Source organism: Emydura macquarii, unplaced genomic scaffold, assembly GCF_026122565.2.
Source record: "Emydura macquarii macquarii isolate MOO-44397 ecotype Brisbane River unplaced genomic scaffold, CSIRO-AGI_Emac_v2 contig_302, whole genome shotgun sequence".
Taxonomy (NCBI): domain Eukaryota; kingdom Metazoa; phylum Chordata; order Testudines; family Chelidae; genus Emydura; species Emydura macquarii.
In genome coordinates, this window is record NW_027130439.1 from 345,185 (window position 1) to 363,168 (window position 17,984).

The 17,984-nt window shown below is 41.3% G+C and overlaps 1 protein-coding gene across 1 annotated transcript in view; it reads right to left on the reverse strand.

Annotated features, from left to right (window-relative positions):
- The window catches only part of BANK1 (B cell scaffold protein with ankyrin repeats 1), a 211,844-nt gene that overhangs the window by 141,525 nt on the left and 52,335 nt on the right, over positions 1-17,984 (reverse strand). Inside the window, exon 7 of the mRNA XM_067553845.1 lies at positions 9,492-9,688. Coding sequence (XP_067409946.1) covers positions 9,492-9,688 — 197 coding nt within the window. The remainder of the gene's footprint in view (positions 1-9,491; positions 9,689-17,984) is intronic.

Below are 17,984 nucleotides of genomic sequence, written 5' to 3' on the forward strand. Positions count from 1 at the left end.
AGTTCTATAACGCTGTTGCTCTTTACTTAATCACATGAGAAATATAAAGATCTTGACCAAAATAACAAACCCTACAAAAATTTTCCCTCTGCAGCACACCCTTCCCTTGTGAGTCTTTCGGGGCCCATTTGTATTCAGGTAGGCAAGGTCCCAACTCTCCTCCCTCCTGATCCGGCACCTGCAGTAACCTCCCTCATCTTAAACTGGTGAAAAATGGCCAAAGAAGGAAAGCAAATACAGCAGCTTCTGCCTTTTATTACCTTCCAGTCCCTCACTAATCAATCTCAACAGGTGACCACAGAATCCTACCAAGTAACTGTGATGCCCAGGCAACCTCTCCTCATTAAACCAGTTCCTATGGGCAGAGGATAGCCTTTTATCCAGGGGTGCTTCCTTCTTCAAGAGACAACTGTCAAGATTTAATGACTCTATTACATCTTTGCCACCATCCCTGTTGGAATTCTGGTCCAACCAGGAGGTGAAATTACAACAGAGAAGACAAAAGGCTGCACTTTCAAAATGGAGTTTGCAGCTTGGTAAAGATACCTACAGAGTTCATAATCTCACACAGAATTCATAAATTATACAGACAGATTCCAAAATTGTCACAACTTGGAAGGAAACAACTTTATTTAGGGACTATGTATGCTCCTCAGAGGAGAGTTAGGGAGAGCTGGTGTGTGGGCCGGGAAGAGGAATGTGAGGACAAGGTTCATATTGCACATATTGCAAGACAAATACCTGAGTAAGTCTAATATATCAATGTGTTACTGAAGTTGAAATCTTAGAGGAGTCAGGCTGAAGAGAGCAGGCACCACTGCAGGTAGGATGGTGGACACCTATTGGGTGAAATCCTGGTCCTACTGAAGTTAAGGGGAGTTTTGCCATTGACTTCAGTGGGTCAGGATTTTACCCACTGAGTTGCTCTGCTGAGATGGGGATTTTGCTGACGACCCTGTTTGATGTGACTTTCTTCAGTCCTTATTTTTGAACTTTACTGCTCAATTCTGATGACTAATACTAAGAACACTTCAGGGGAGGTTCATTGAATTATGGTTCTCTCTTTTCCCAAGTACTTGGTTCTGTGGGGAAGTGAAATCAAAGGAGCATGGACAGGGCAGGTTTGACAGCATCACTTGCTCTAACATCAACTATGGTGCTTTAGACAGACCTCTCATGGCCAAAATTTAATCAGATTGTTTCAGACCCTGCATTCACAGGTAAAGTGGGGCTACTGGCAACAAACTGACAATGCAGGACCAAGATAGTGTTATTTGATAACCTGATTATGCCGGAAGAAGAGGACGTTTCTTTATCTAAATTATAATGAAACATGTAGGGACTGGAAGTGAGTATTTCTCAGGTGTTCTGTTTGACATTTTTTTACTTAAAATAACAAATATTTTATTCATGGTAAAACGGCTGGTATACTTGGGACTAAACCATGGTATGATGGTTTCAGGCTATTAAAGAAACCATTTTTATGGACACTACCTATATCCACCTAAGAAAAATGAAAAAATATAAAATCTTAGCAAAACATGATGTGTCTGTGTTATGATTTCCTCAACACATGTAAGAAGATCTTCAAGGAACTTTAAAAACATATAGGTGATGTGCTGAGAAAGACTGTGGCCAGTTCCACTTTGTTGACACATGGGATTAGAAAGTATGTGTTATTTCTGTTGTACTTATAGCCCCAGAAAGGACAACTCAAAATACAAGGGGCAGTCTGTTCCCTTTTGTAGAAAATTTGGATGCTCCTCAGTCAACAACATATTTAATCACTATTTTCATAGGACTGTCTTGACAAAAGCATATGAAACTTTTTGACGGCCATCACTATTTGGTCTTTCCCACAGTCTCATTCTATTCAAACCAGGAGACAGATTCCTAAATGTTTAAACATAAAATGTTCGACATTTACCATTTGAAATTGTACTGCTATTCCTATATAAATGTTGTGACAAATGGCAAAAGATTGTTGTTTTTTTTTAATGTTGCCATGCACGTAAGGACCATAGATGGCACTGCATGCAGAGGATCCAGCATGGTAGGTCGGAGTATTGAGTAGTTTTGCAGGGGACTTATGTAACAAACAGCTCAGACATGCCACAAAGATCCTATGCAGCCTGTTCAGCAGGGCTACCTAGTGAGGATTTTGGAGTGGTGCACCAATGAAGAAGGATTTTGGAGTGGTACACCAGACCCGCTGGCCACACTCCAATCGATTTGCATAGCAGGCCATGGATTCTGAGGCCACAGTAGTGGTTGTGTAAAGCTATGCATTTTTCTCCCTCGTGCTGCTTCTGTATATTTTCCAATAGATTTTACACATTTTTTCTCCTTCAAGCATCAAGGCAGAAGAAAAAGAAAATAATGATGCACTGGTTTCTAAGTGAATGCTATAATTCAGTAGATATTTTAATGAACTAATTTTTTTAAGCACTACTACTTACTAAGGCAGAAGTGATAAATTCTTGTTGGAGAATTTTGGGGATATTTCTTAGGGGAAAGATGAAATGTGGCTACTGATGTTAAAATAGGGAGGCCAAGAGCAAAGGTACTTGTATTGTGATAAAGGACAACATTAAAATTCTCCATCCGAATGGGAATCTCCTGGAAGCTGGTAAAACTAAATTCTGCTTGGCTAAAGGTCACGCATACAGATATTTCTTCATCACATTCTCATCTATTAGAGAAGTACAGCAAAAGCAGAGTGTTCTGTGTTCTAAATGCACTAATACCAATAGTATAAATAAGGCATTTTTTTGGTTGGATCTAGTACTTCTAAAATTCCGCATTAATCTTTCAACAAACATGGAGTGCTACCCTGATTCTCTCCTCCCCTCAGTTTGCATCCCTGCAAAAGATCTTCTACAGGACATTATAGATAAACTAGCTGCACAATTTGCTAAACTGTAAACATCCAAAACCTGAGACAGTACACTTCACGGAGGGAAAGGTTTGACAGCAGGGACTTTGAAATATTCTGCACAGTCAACATGTTTAACCATATATTCCCAAACAAAAACTCTGGGCAAGATTCTTGCTCATGTTGAGTAGTATCTCATTCCACAAGTCGTTCCTTTGATTTTACACATTCCCATTCCTTTACAGCATAGTGTCTTGTTTGCATTTTTTAAATAGAATTGCTCACAGAGTAAAGTATTACTCAAGATGACTTGGGGTGGCAGAATCTGGTAATTTATTTTAAAAAAGGGTCAAAGATGAAAATGTGTTTCAGTGAAGCATTACCGACAACTTTCAACTTCCTTGTCCATCTTCTACCAAAAAACATACATTTTCTGGAACAACAATGCTCTAGGTACTGCTGTACAAGTGTGTACCTCAGGTGTACTTGTGAGTAACAGGAAAAAGGGAGAAGAGATAAAGGAAGAATAGCCTAAATACTCTGTCCAGACACTTCAGACACTCCACACTTCTGCCCAAAGTACTTCCTCAACTTAGCCCAGAGTTGGAAGTAGGGCTCTTTTCAGCCTGGACACACACAAAAAGCAAAACAGCAAACTAAGATGGCTTCTTCTTCCAGCAAGGGAAGTGGGGGAGAGAGGAATCAAATAGTCCTTTAACCTATGTAAGGCTTGGTCTACACTTAAAAGTTATATTGGCATGACTGTGTTGGTTAGGGGTGTGAAAAAACACACACACCCCTGACGAAAACAGCTATGCTGACAAAATCCCCAGAGTAGACGCAGCTATGCCAACAAATGAGTGCTTCTATCAATGTAGCTAGCATCATTTGGCGAGATGGTGTTCCTGCACTGGCAGAAATTTGCTATAAAATCGGGACATCTGGATAGGATACAGGATGAGAACCTCTACACATCAGCCTCCATGAAGACATACCCCAAGATTTAAAAGCATGTATGGAGAAACCATCATCTAAAGTGTGAGTCCCCATAGTTTGATTTAACAGCTTTGAAATTTTGTTTCCTGTTGCAGCAGCTAAGTTGAACACTGAATATGTTGTAATAGCAAACAAAGTTTCAAAGCTGTGAAATCAACTGAAAGCATTTGCTTCTCATATGGAATGAATTAAAGATGTCAGCCAAGACTTTATGGATCCCATATGTGATTATGTTAACAGGGTGGGGGACTGATGGCAGCTCTCCCATAGATGGAAGGAATTACAATAAGACAAGCAGAATGACCTACACCGGAGAAGTTATTGTCAGATAGCTCCCACATTTTTTTTCTCAATAAAGTAGCAGCTGAGTTAAACCACATTCCTGGTGTCTTATCTTTCTTCCTGCGGTGCCTGATATACTAGAAAGTGCAGTGTCTGATTGTTATCAAACGCCACTGTTTCACTTGATACCTTTTGTGACTAAAACATCCATTTCAATTTGCTGCCAGATGTCCTGTGTCTGATATAGTACTTGGCTGCAAATTGAAAAGCATGTAGCTATGTAATGTTACACAGGAACTGCATGTCTTAGTCTGAGTGTGTCATAAAAATAAGTGGAAAAGCAACTGATGAATTCAGGAGATGCAGTATGAGCCAGGCAGGAGCTACGTGTTAGGCAGGCAAAACTCCATTTGATTTTTTAGGAGGAGTTTTGCTAGTTTAAGAACTGGACATTCTGTGAATAAGGTTTATAGAGCTCTTCATCTGTAACTATTGTTTTTATATGCAACCATATAAGGACTTTTTCTTGTTGATTTTGGACTTGAAATTTTTTATTTGATAGCATTTCAGCAAAGTACGACAACCAAACTACTTGCCGCATCATTTTCTAGGCTTGCACGTTATCTCTGTGACTTAATTTGGACCTTCCCGATTTCATTTCTGTTAACATATTTCTCATTTTAAAAACAATTAAATCATGTGAGAGAAAAAAAGCAAACACAAGCCTGCCAGCCACAGGTAAGGCAGAAAGGACTGTGTGATAAAAGTGCTAGTGAATCTTTGGGCCAGGTCCTTGGGCTCACTCTGTCCGCTTTGTGTCACACCAACAATGCACAGAGAATGGAAAGCTGCCTTAAAGAGCCAGCTGGGATTCCACTTTCACTCAGCTGAAGTGGCAGCCAGCTTGCCCTCAGGATTTGGGGCAGGGAGAATAGTGGTTGAAAAGCCATCTATGCTTTTGCTACCAGGTGCACCAGGCACTACTCTGAAGCACCTGGGGCTCTGACCTATTGGCTATTGAAGAAAGCATCCTGCTTTTCAAATGCATTTGGCACTGTCACTGTGGTGTTAAGTTCTCTGTAGCAAGCACACAGATGCTCCTCTCTCCCAGTGTCATGTTCCCTGGTTTCCTTCTCGGTGTTTATTTTAATGCAGTGATTTTTTTTTTAATCTGGAGCATATTTAAGGTCACTAATTATTACCTTCTTTTTCTTTTCTGTTCAAAATATGACCTGAAGCAATATAGCTTCTGCTGTATATACGGAAGATGAAAGGAAAAACTAGGTTTGGACTCTGCTCTAATGAGTATTGCATCAGTTGTCAGATAACATGCATGATTTCTATAAAGGAACGTATTACCAAAGCTCATGCCTGCTGGTGTTGTGTTGCATGCTGGTTTTAATTAAAGTTGCACTTTCGGGTTGTGATATCAGCTGAAAAATTATTATTAAAGCTAATATTATAAAATGATCAAATATAGAGTTTTTGAAGGGAACTAGTTTCTGTACATCTGGGAATAATGCATAGATTATCCAAAAGATACAAGGTTTGGTTCAAAAGTCATACAATACAAAGAGTACATAATCTGCAATATCCCAGATAAAGGGTTATCAATTTAGTGATACAGTTGAGATATAAGCATTCAAACATTCGAGTACATCACCCATACAAAAGAAATACTGAGGTCGGTTAGTGGAAAGATCATTACTAAACCAACCAAGAAGGATCACAGCTATAAATCTTTTTCAGAAAGAGAAGTTGATTATTGAATAGCAAAATAAACCTACTGCGGGTTACTGTGCCCCCCTCCAACTTTCTCCCCAGAAAAGGTACACTAGCAAGAGGTCAACTGACAGATACAGAAGGGCAATTTTATTGTCTCCACACACAGCATTTGTAATTTGTATCCAGTATGCTTCTCGGCACTACTCCACAGATATTTCTGAACCTTATTTCATAGGGACCACTTGTACAGGTGACAGTGGTCATCAAATAGGTAATCAATTCCATTCAGTCATTGGTCTCTTTACTGAGACTGTGGTAGTGGACATCTTCATACTAATAACTGGTGTGTCCCAGCAAGCTACTGAACTGAGCTAAATCTGAATCTGAATCAATGTTCTACGGATGAAATACATTCCCTCCCATTATTAGTCCTCTGAACTCTCCAGTCCCACTTTGAGTGTAAATATAATAAAGCACTTAGACAGTGTTCCAGAGGGATATATGGTTGTATCCCATTAGATACTTTAATTTAAAAATTAGCATGCCATAATGTAAATCTTTCCTAACACACTTACAAATCAGTCTCCTTGCAGGTTTTCTAGAATAATTTATAACACGTATAGTATCAATAATGAAATGGGCAATAACCAATTAAAGCTGGCTTACTCTTACTTGTCACTTGTTATAACGAGCACAGTAAGCTGCAGTATTTTCGCACTGTCACATGATTGTCTTCTTGGAGAAAAAGCTCGGATTCTGTGAATAAATTGCAAGCTAGCTCTCATTCAGGAATTGGCAAGTCTCACTAATTAATATGGTTGCTGTAATGTTTTGCTCACATTTGATGTATATTAGAGGCATGAACAGGTGTCAGCTCTTGCCAAGACTGCAGGCATTAGCTAAGAACTGACACACTCTTAACTGGAGACCAGACCAGTTCACCTGTATGCTAGTTTTGCCCAAAATAGATATTAGTCTTATAAGAACGTATTTAGTGTTTAGACTCCATGAAATGCTTGTAAGTTGCTGCATGCATTAATCTCACTTGCAATGTTAGTGTTCCATACTATAAAAAAAAATTGTAAGTTTTTGCTTTATAACTTTGAAAATGTTTGCTCTGAACTTGTAATCCCAAGCACAGAAATCATCCTCCCCTGCCCCCTACCCCAGCCATCTAGGAGGACTACCAAACTTTAAGTGGGCCATTATTAAATAAAAGCTTTGTTAATTGCCCCATCTACCTATGGCAAAGTACATGCAGAAGGCCTCATCTCAATGCTTTGAATGCTGGAAGAGGGAAATAAAAACAGTTGATATGAAGATATTTCATCTCTTTGCTGGTGGAACTCTCACAGGGCCAGAGAAACCAAACTGAAGCCAGAGATCCCCAGGGGTTACCTCCTGGGTTTGCCCTGAAAGACACTTTGAATTGACAGATCTTTACAACTCTGTCACTCTTAGGATCTAGAGAGTAACTCATTTGTGCATATGTGTTTGCTTGCTTTAACCTGTAAATAACTCATTTCTTTTTCCTAGTTAATAAACGTTTAGATAGTTTATTACAGGATTGGCTATAGGCATTATGTTTGGTGTAAGATCTAGGGTACCAGTTGATCTGGGAAAAGTGACTGGTCTCTTGGGACTAGAAGAAACCGGAGTATTGTGTGATTTTTGTGTAAGTGACCATTTATCACTAACTCCAGTTTGCCTGGCTGGCAAGATAGACTTGAGAATCTAAGGAGACTGTCTGTGACTCCATGGTAAGTGATCCAGGAGCTCTCATTTGTTATTGGCTTGGTGAAATCTAATTGCAGAACACACCAACAGTCTGGGATGCCTGCCCTGTTTTAGACAGTCTGCCCTGATGTAGGCACTCACAGACAGCATGACAGGAGATAAATGAAAACACCACAAGAATGTGATCGAGAATAGACTAGTACAAAATTAGAAAGTCCCAAAACTCAGATCAGAAGAATATTATGAATTCTCAAATTCTACTTTTCTCCTAATCTCAAAACAGGCCCTGAGAGAGAACGGTTGAAAATGCTAGTCACAGCTGCAGTATTTGAAATTATAGGCCAGATCTACAGCTGGTGTAAATGAATGCAGCTCCAGTGACATCAAGGAAACTGGGCCCAGATTTTTAAAGGCATTTAGGCATTGCTTCACTCCTTGTTGCAATATGTATTTTAAATCTCATTTTCAGAAGTGACTTAGGCACCTAGTTCCGGACTGAAACTGAATAGGACTTAAGTTGCTAAGTGCCTAGTTACTTTTCAAAATGAGACTAGTAACTTATGATCTCAACCATGCTTTCTCAGTATTTCCAGTCTTTATTGCCCATCATTCAGCTTCGCCCTTAAACATCTTCATGCTTTCTCCCATGCTGCTCCTTATGCATGCAAAGAACAGGTATAATCCACCTGGCCGCTACCTGCTCTTCCTTCAAATCCCTCTTTAAGACTTGCCTCTGCTGTGATGCCTATAAAATCCTGCCTGATGATGATGGCTGGACCAGACAATAAGCCCTGAATGTCCCTTCTTCCTTTTCATATCTCCTTTCACCAGCATTCCCACTTTTTCCATTTGCCACTCAACCTCTATCCCGAACAGAACAAGCATCAAAAGTCATGCAACTCACAAAGCTGAGTCAATTCTTCACAATATTTCACATAATATTTATCTATTATAATCCTATGCCTACTCTTAGTCTGCTTTACATTTTTTAGGGTATATGCAATCAAAGGTCTGAGTACAGCACATGTAGACATACCTGAGCTAGCTTTGATCAAGCAAGTAAATGGCAGTAAAGGCATCACAGTATAAATGGCAGCTCCTGTTGCAGGTGTAGGAAATAGGGTTGATTGTGCCCAAAGCAGCATGTTAACCCTTTCTTGGCCAGTGTGGAGTATGAATACCCCATCACAGCTTTACTCTATCAATTTTGTTCTTATGGAGTAGTGCCTTATCCACAACAAGTTCCATAGTATAGCATACAGAATAAAGAGCTGCTCAGTATGAGTATGGGAGATAGACTCGGGGCCTATGGCTCTGGAATGGCTTTTATAGTCAGATCTATACTTAAGGTCAGAGTACAGAAGTGGAATTTCTCCTTGTGGAATGCTAAGGTAGATAGAATGCTTCTGAAGACACTGGGAGGAAAATTTGGAAGCAGTTTTTACATCTTTTACATTTTCACCTCCTCTTTAGAGAAGCAGCATGAGCTCCCCATAGCTCTGATCCTGACTGCTTGTTGCTATACAGGCAGCACGGCCCTAAACATATCATACTGACAATCTCTCACTGTGCTATTTTACCTCCACTTCCACTAGCACTATACCTAGGGTTTGAAAGCGCTGACATTCTGGTTGCCCATTATATCAGTACCCAAAGTGGGAAGGGTTCTTGTAACCTGGACCACCTATCGTGCACCCATGCTGGGGCAGCCAGAACCCAGCACAATGCTTTTAAAGAGAAGAACAACAGTCTATTCGGCTTTGATAAATATCAGTACCTCTTTCAGAGAAGATTCTATCCTATAACAGTACCGTGACTTGCTAAGCAGCTGGTTTTACATATTCTATGTACTTTGTGGAAATGGAGACAAACTTACTGACAATTCTTGGAAGATTTTTTGGAGCTCATTGTGCCCGTGTTTGCCAGCAATATGTGCTGGATTCTCTCCACATTTGTTGGTTATTCTGCAAGCCTGACTTGCCTCAGGGCACTGGAGTAGAAGAGTAGCAAGGTTCTTTAATCCAAATTTAGCTGCACAGTGGAGAAGTGTAGGAAGCTCTTCTAAGTGGGAATCTGTATATGGAAATAAGAAAAGAATATTATAAAAGTCCCTGGTTTATATATAAAACATACCACCCTCCTTTATCAAAATTCCAGGGTTCAATAATAATAATATGAAAGTGTTATGAAAGCTTCTCCTTGCAGAATTGGTCCTCAGAGATCAAATTCTTATAACTAAAACGTTTTATAATCCAAGTAGTTGCCATACATTTCAGTAATGGTAACTCTTAGCCTTCCTTTAACATAATTGAAAAGTCCCATTTTCCTTGACAGATGGAATTTCAAAAACACATGAATTGTATCTACTGAGAAATAATGAGACCTGGACATAGCCCCAGGGAAAGAACATTCTACAGTATAGGCATAGCTTCAGCAACAAAAATATCTAAGGTTCTTTGTAAGAAATAGCTGCTATATAATATGTTTACTCTGCCATTCTCAGCCTTCTTATTTAAATTCTATAGTCTGAATTCTATTATTAGAATAACTATAAATGTTTTTTATCCTAGAAAAAAATTAGCATAACCCATAGCGTAGTTAGTTATTTCTTTATATTTCCACACTCAGCAGAAAAAATCCTTGGGGAACATACACACACCATCAGGAGATGTCACACTAGCAGCATAAATATATGTAAGGAATCTGAAAACCAGACCAAAAACATCAAAGTTAGATCTAATTCTTCACATTACGTGGGATTCTTTTACAAGTAAAATGTCTAAAACATAACTGGTATTTCAAAAGCATCTCAAAAAGATTTCTTCCCTCAGCTGCCCATATGAAACTTTCTGCCTTTGGAGGTGTCTAATAGTGAAATAAAGTTGAAAAAGGTTAAGGGGTAATTTTAGAGAGGATCTGATTATATATATATATAATTTCCAGCCTATGTCTTGCAAGCATACTCTAAAGGGTCAAATATTTTATGCAAAAAAATTGATGACATGTTAATAAACATGGTCTGAGGAAAAAATCCATGCCTTCATACTAAACTTGATATAACCGACCATGAATGTAAAATAGATTCTAGTTCAGTGGCTCTCAACCTTTCCAGACTACTGTAACCCTTTCAGGAGTCTGATTTGTCTTGTGTATCCCAAGTTTCACCTCATTTACAAATTACTTGCTTACAAAATCAGACATAAAAATACAAAAATGTCACAGCACACTATTACTGAAAAATTGCTTCCTTTCTCATTTTTACCATATAAATTATAAAATAAATCAATTGAAATATAAATATTGTACTGATTTTTCGGTGTATAGTATATAAAGTAGTATAAACAAGTCACTGTAAGAAATTTTAGTTTGTACCGACTTTGCTAGTACTGTCTATGGAGCCTATTGTAAAAGTAGCAAATAGCTAGATGAGTTGATGTATCCCCTGGAAGACCTCTGCATACCCCCAAGGGTACACGTACCCGTGGTTGAGAACCTCTGTTCTAGTTCTATCATCTTATAAATGCCACTTGAACACATTGTTTGAGATGGTGGGAAGTGACAAAATGCATCATAAAGGGTGCCAAAAAGGAAAGTGAGGGAATCTCAGCATCTGAACTTATTTTGTCACTTTTGTCAAAGTACTGTCTATATAAGCATAACAAAATGCTATCATGTATGCAAACTGCAACAGTTTAGTATTTTACGGAGGCACTGGTTGAGACTCCTTCAATCTCTTTGTTATGTACAAAGAATATAGAAAATCCTCACAATTAGAAACAATGAGTAAAGAATTTATTTCTGAGAATTTACAAATAAATAAGTTTATGAATTAATTCTAAAATGGGTATTTTTAAGAAATTTAACATATAGCTTTGGATTTTTATTTTTTCCCTGAATTATCTTAATTATTGGTCTTCAAACTTTTCATGTAGTTACAATTATGTACTGATGGAGCCAGCTTATTAGTTCATGTCACTTTTGAACGGTGCCATTGTGACATCATAGGTAACTCAACTGTGACAAGGTCAGACCTCACAGATCTGGAAGGACGATCCTATTGGGTTCTGGGCTCTAAGGGTTTTTTGTTTAATATTAATGTATGAAATTTGTAAATTAACATAACACTAACAAAGAAACCATAATTTTTTACAGTCCAAAACAAGGATAAATAGCCCATCTATCTCATTCAACTTGGAACTGGATCATTATTGATTGTTTTACATTAATGATGAAATAATTACTTTAAGGTGCCATGAAGTATCTGATTACTAGTGGTAAAGACATTATTTCCCTTTGATTACTAGAGTCTTGTTATTTAAAAGCATTCATAGACAATGCAAAATAAAGAGACAATGTAAGGCACCTTTGGAAGGTTCAGTGCAGTGTACTGGTACAGTATATAGGTACAGTGTATTCTACGCTGCAAATTCATTCACAATTATTTTATATTGATGACCTACAGGTTATATCTATGCTGCAATTGAAAGTGTGCTTGCACACCTGCACTAGCTTGATTTTCGCTAGCACACTAAAGATAGCAGTGAAGCTGGGGCAGCATGGACTTCAGCGTGGGCATACAAGTCTGCCCCAAACACCGGGTATGCCTCACACTGCTATACTATGCTATGCCATGCTGCCATGCATTCCCTAGGGGGGGGCTCATCCTTACATTTGCTGCCAAATGGCACTGAATTCAAAACGCAGGCACTAGGGACTAGCTTCACAAGAGGAACTTGCCTTACATTACTCAGTGTTGCAAGACATAATTTTCAGGTGCCTTGCTGCATAGTGGAATTCACAACCCCAAGTTAGGTGCCCAGGCCCCCAGCCAATGCCTGTGGAGCATTAGGTGCCTACAAAAGGGATTCACAGAAGCCAGCTTGCTGAGCAGGGAACTGCCTAAGCCACCCAGTAGGAAATGAAAAAGAGAAGGTTGACTTAAGCCCAGCCCCTCAGAAGGGAGTTAGAACCTCATTCTGGGTCACAAGGAGGTGCTTACCTCTGCTTGGGATTCACAACCCTCTCCTGGCATTAGGTACCTAAGGCAAATCAGCCCTGGCAAAAAAACAGCAGAAGGAGGAGGTAATGATAGTGCCCCTCTCACACCCAACAGCCTAGCATTTAGAGTGCACAGCTGGGATTGTGGGAGTCAGGGTCATATGATGACTCTGCCTGATTTAGAGCAGAGATTTGAATCCAGGTCTCCCAAGTGAGAGCCCTAGCCACAGGGGTAATTGTCACTCCCTCTCTGGCTCTAAGAATATTGAATTATTTATACAAAGTGGAACAACTTCAACAAGAGAGATGGAGAGGCCTTTCCCCCCCACATTCTGCTCAGTGGTTAGAGCACTCACATGGGAGATCTGTTCAAGTCCCTGCTCCAAACCCGGTAGAGTGGGGATATGAACCTGGTTCTCCCATGTCCCAGGTGAGTGTTCTAACTAGTGGGCCTAAGGAGGGGCAACACTACCAACTCCCCACAGGCTCAGCATGATGACAGCACACCTACCAGATTGGGCCCCAAAGGTCAGATAAGCAGGGAGACATGTAGTTGGAGGATCCCACTGGGGCTCAGATGCTAAGCAGATCAACACCTTTAGGATTTAGACAGATTTGCACATGCCTACTGGAAGAAGTTCAGGTGCTATGGGGATTTTGCTGGCTCCCCTGGGGCACCATAGGACTTTAGGCAACTACAGGGTTAGGTAGCAGCTGAATTGGGTTTTGTGAACGCCAGTGGCACCTAAATCTTGGACTTTGAAATCTAAAGGGACAGCTAGGTGGGTCCCCCTTGTGAACCTAGCTCGAGGTGAAATCTTGACCCAGATGAGGCCAGGATTTCATCCATGATATCTAGTGTGTCAAGAATATCATTTTATTTGCAGTTTCTCTGACTGTATAGCCTGTCAAGAGAGTGCAGTACCCCAGTATAAGTACAAATATTGTTTCTGCCCCTTTCATTCATGCACTTCAGTTCCAGCAAAGCAAAGTTCCTAAAATCCAATGTCTGTACCACTCCCTCAGATTTATCTGTCCACTATCCCCTCCCCAAACTGAGATTCTATTTTAATACCTCAAAATATTATTCAGTGTTTAACAAGAACTTTAGAACAATGTTACATATTTGATTATTCTGTTGTCATTAACTTGGAAGGTATTTAGTCCTTATCTACACTAGAAATGTTGTCGACGGTAGTTTTTTCTATGATAAAAAAACGCTATAATTACAGCATCACGCCCATCTACACAGTATTCATTTTGTCACAAAAACGCGTCCACAGTTGGTGCTGTAGTATCGACAGTGAGAGCAGTGCATCGTGGGCAGGTATTCCACCATGCAACTTGGCAGCTTCCGCCACTAGGAATTCTGGGATGGGGAAGAGGAGCGCAGAGCGCCATGGGTGCTGGCTCAATGTCCCATGGTGCATTGCATTTCCATGCTGTCATTCATTGCATTGCTGGCAGCGACTCATGCCATTTTTTCAATGGCTCCCTGCCGTTTACTGTGTGTCCGCCATCTCTATCTGAAAAGATAGATTCTGCACTACTCTCCACTGTTGCTTTCAGCATTCTGAACACATCATGGCTGGTCGAGCAGTACATCATGAGCTCCGAATCGGAACAGGAATCAGAGGAGCCTGACATGTTGAGTGACATGCAGACAAACAGCACCACATTTCTGTTGTCATTCACAGAGCATCTGCACATGGTGAACCGCTTCTGGACACGTGAGACAAACGCTGAGTGGTGGGATCACATCGTTATGCAGGTCTGGGATGAGGAGCAGTGGCTACAGAACTTTCGAATGCGCAAAGCCACCTTCATGGAACTCTATGCAGACCTGGCCCCTGCCCTGTGGCTCAAGGATACCAGAATGAGAGCTGTCCTTTCGGTGGAGAAGAGCGTGGCTATCGCTTTGTGGAAGCTGGTCACTCCAGACTGCTACCGGTCAGTTGCTAATCAGTTTGGAGTCCCCAAGTCCACCATTGCAGTTGTGTTATCACAAGTGTGCAGGGCCATTAATTGCATTCTGCTGCAAAGGACTGTGATTCTGGGCAATGAGCGTGAAATTGTGGATGAATTCGCAGTAATGGGATTTGCTAACTGTGGCAGGGCAATAGATGGCACACATATCCCAATTTTGGCACTGGACCATCTTGCAACGGAGTACATCAATAGAAAGGGGTACTTCTTTATGGTACTGCAGGTACTTGTGCATCACCATGGGCATTTCACTGGTATCAATGCAGGTTGGTCAGAAAAGGTGCATGATGCTTGTATCTTCAGGAACACTAGCCTGTACCAGAAACTACAAGAAGGGACTTTTTTCCAGACCAAAAGATTCCAATGGGAGATGTTGAGATGCCCATAGTGATCCTGAGAGATCCAGTCTCCCCATTAATGTCATAGCTCATGAAGCCTTGCACAGGCAACCTGGACAGCAGCAAGGAGCGCTTCAATAACAGGCTGAGCAGGTGCCGAAGGACTCTTGAATGTGTGTTTGGCAGGTTAAAGGCGTGCTGGAGATGCCTCTATGTCAGGTTGGACTTAAATAAGTACAATATTCCTGTGGCTATAGCTGCCTGCTGTGTGCACCATAATTTGTGTGACGCTAAGGGCAAGAAGTTTGCCCCTGGGTCGACCGCAGAGGCAGATCGCCTTGCATCTGAATATGAGCAGCCAGATGCAAGGGGTATTAGAGGGGCACAACACAGGCCATATGCATAAAAGAGGCATTAAGGGCCCATTTTGAAAATGAGAATCCATCAGATGTTTTTTGAAACTGCACTGTGACATTCTATGACCACTATACAGCTGTACATGTACATCTGTCAATTGTAGGTGCACATATCATTTTCAACACATAAATAAAGAGTGCTTCTTGTTTTGAGAGCTTACTTTTATTATTAAACATAAAACAGCACACAACACAAACAAATCTTAGAGGGGAGAAAGTAGTGGGGGGCAGTGCCAGCTATGACAGCTGCGTGTAAGTCTAGCTGTCATTCTCACAGGTATCTGAGGGGGTGGAATGAAGAGGGTAGCGAGATGGTCCGTGACTTTGGGAGGAATGTGTAGGGGGAGTTGGTGGAGTGCAGGGAAAGAAGTTCTGTTGCAGCTGAAGGAGAAATGGATCTTGCATGAACTGTGTCTGCAATGACACTATTGTCTTTAGAAGCTCGGTCTACTCCTCCATGGCCTTGATCATGTGCTCATGGCCAGCTAAAATTCTCTTCTGGTTTTCCTTCCGTTCCTGTCTGTCCATCTTCTGAGATTCTGACATCATCTCCATGTCCTTTTCTCTCTCTTTTGGACACCTCAGAGGACAGGAGGAATTCCTCGAACATCTCCTCCTTGCTTCTCTGGGGTCACTTCCCTATCAGTCATAGGCGGTCTGCCAACATAAGGGCCTTGGCTACGAAGGTCACGTCTGTGTAAGAACAAGAAACAATTAACAAAACCATTATTGGGAATGCTGTAACAGTACACATGAACCGCTGTGGCACATACCTCATTCTCACTGTCCCCCTGTGCAAAGTACAGTTCCTTGATCAGCCTGAGAACAATGAGTCTGGAGGGGTGGGGGAGAGCAGACCATCCAAGTAGGTCTAGGTTCTGGGTGGGTGCTCCCTTGGGGCATAAATATAGATACATACGGAAAACAAATTTCAAATTGTGCCACCATTCTCCATGGGCAGGGGCCATAGAAGCAGATATCTCGCTCCTTAGATTCAGCAAGGATGATAGGAGACATTTCCTCCATGCGAGCAGCTTCAAACTGGGCCCCTATGCTGCACCACTGTGCGCTGCTTTGGTCTCCGCTCAAGTGATTGCCAATTGGCATGGGAAAGTGACCTACAATGGGGGCAGAAACACAGCTGCTCTGCCCAGGAATCTGAGACAGAGAATTGGGAAGTACCCCCAAGGAAGTTTCCTAGAGGTCACACCAGAGGATACCCGCGAAATCACAGTGTGCATTAACGTGCTTCTCCACCATACTGCCTAAATGCGCAAGGGAATGGAAAAGCACGTGCAAACACAGCTACTCCTGTGCATTTCTATCCCTTCAATTACGTGTATGTTTTAGCCAAGCTAAGGACCCTCATGCCCCAAGTAAACAAGCTGCATCAGCTTCCAAACACTTACCAGAGCTCCCTTCTACTGCATCCTGAGCTGAAGGGATGGGACTGGCTGTAGCCTTCTGGGGTTGAGAACAGCTCCTGACTCCCAACCTCAGCAACCGAACTGTTCCCCAGCTCCGGGTCATCCTCCAGTTCCACTTCCTCATCGATGACCTCTTTGTCGGAGTTCAGTCCAGTATTGGGTGGCCACCGGACTGCGGAGGTGTCTATGGGTGTCTTGGGGGTCTGTGTGTGTGGGGGGGGGATGCTGAGGATGGATTCCAGCTCTTTGAAGAAGCGGCAGCTCATTGGCTCCGCACCAGAGCAATGTTTGCCTCCTTGGCCTTGTGATAGCTCTGCCGCAGCTCCTTGATTTTAGCTCAACATTGCAGCATGTCCCACTCATAGCCCTTCTCCACCATGGCACGAGAAATCTGGCCGTAGGTATCAAAGTTTCTTTGGCTAGAGCAGAGCTGGGACTGCACAGCAGACTCCCCACAAATACTGATCAGCTCCAGCAGCTCGTGTGTGCTCCAAACGGAACAGCATTTGCTGCGTGGAGCTGGCATGGTCAGCTGGGAAGATGAGATGCAAACTTTCCACGCCAACCAAGCAGGAAGTGGAATAACAATTTCAAAACTTCCAGCGACTTTCTGGGGGGAGAGGTGGGTGGCTGCAGAGCAGCGGAGTGCAAACGGATGTCTAGAGTGGTTAGGATTGGCATTGTGGGATATTTCTGGAAGCCATTTACCGCAACTAAAACATACAGCAGTGTCTACGCTGCTGCTTTGTTATTAAAACATTGTTGTAAAAAGCTCTACGCCTCTCGTCGAGGTGGTTTTCTTTTGTCGACAAAACAGGACAGTTTTGTCAACAAAACTCTATAGTGTAGACCAGGCCTTAGAGAAAAAATATCTAACCACTGTTAATTCCCATTAATACACGTATCTTGATGAAATGCAGTACTTTAAATTAAAAATCTGCAATGTCAAAATGTGTCAGGAGATCAACATAGATTTAAATAATCACATTTGGTGAACAAACCATTTCTTAACATTTCACAAGATTAGAGTTATCAGAACTAAAATGAAAGTTAAAGAGCATCTTAATTTGAATCCCATGCAAATTTGAATTCCAGCTGCACCAGACAGCAGTATAGATTAGGATTTTAAAACAAAATTCTTTGACAAGACTCTGTTTGTTTATGTTCTAGATAATAGAAATTAGTCTAAATGGCATCAGTAATG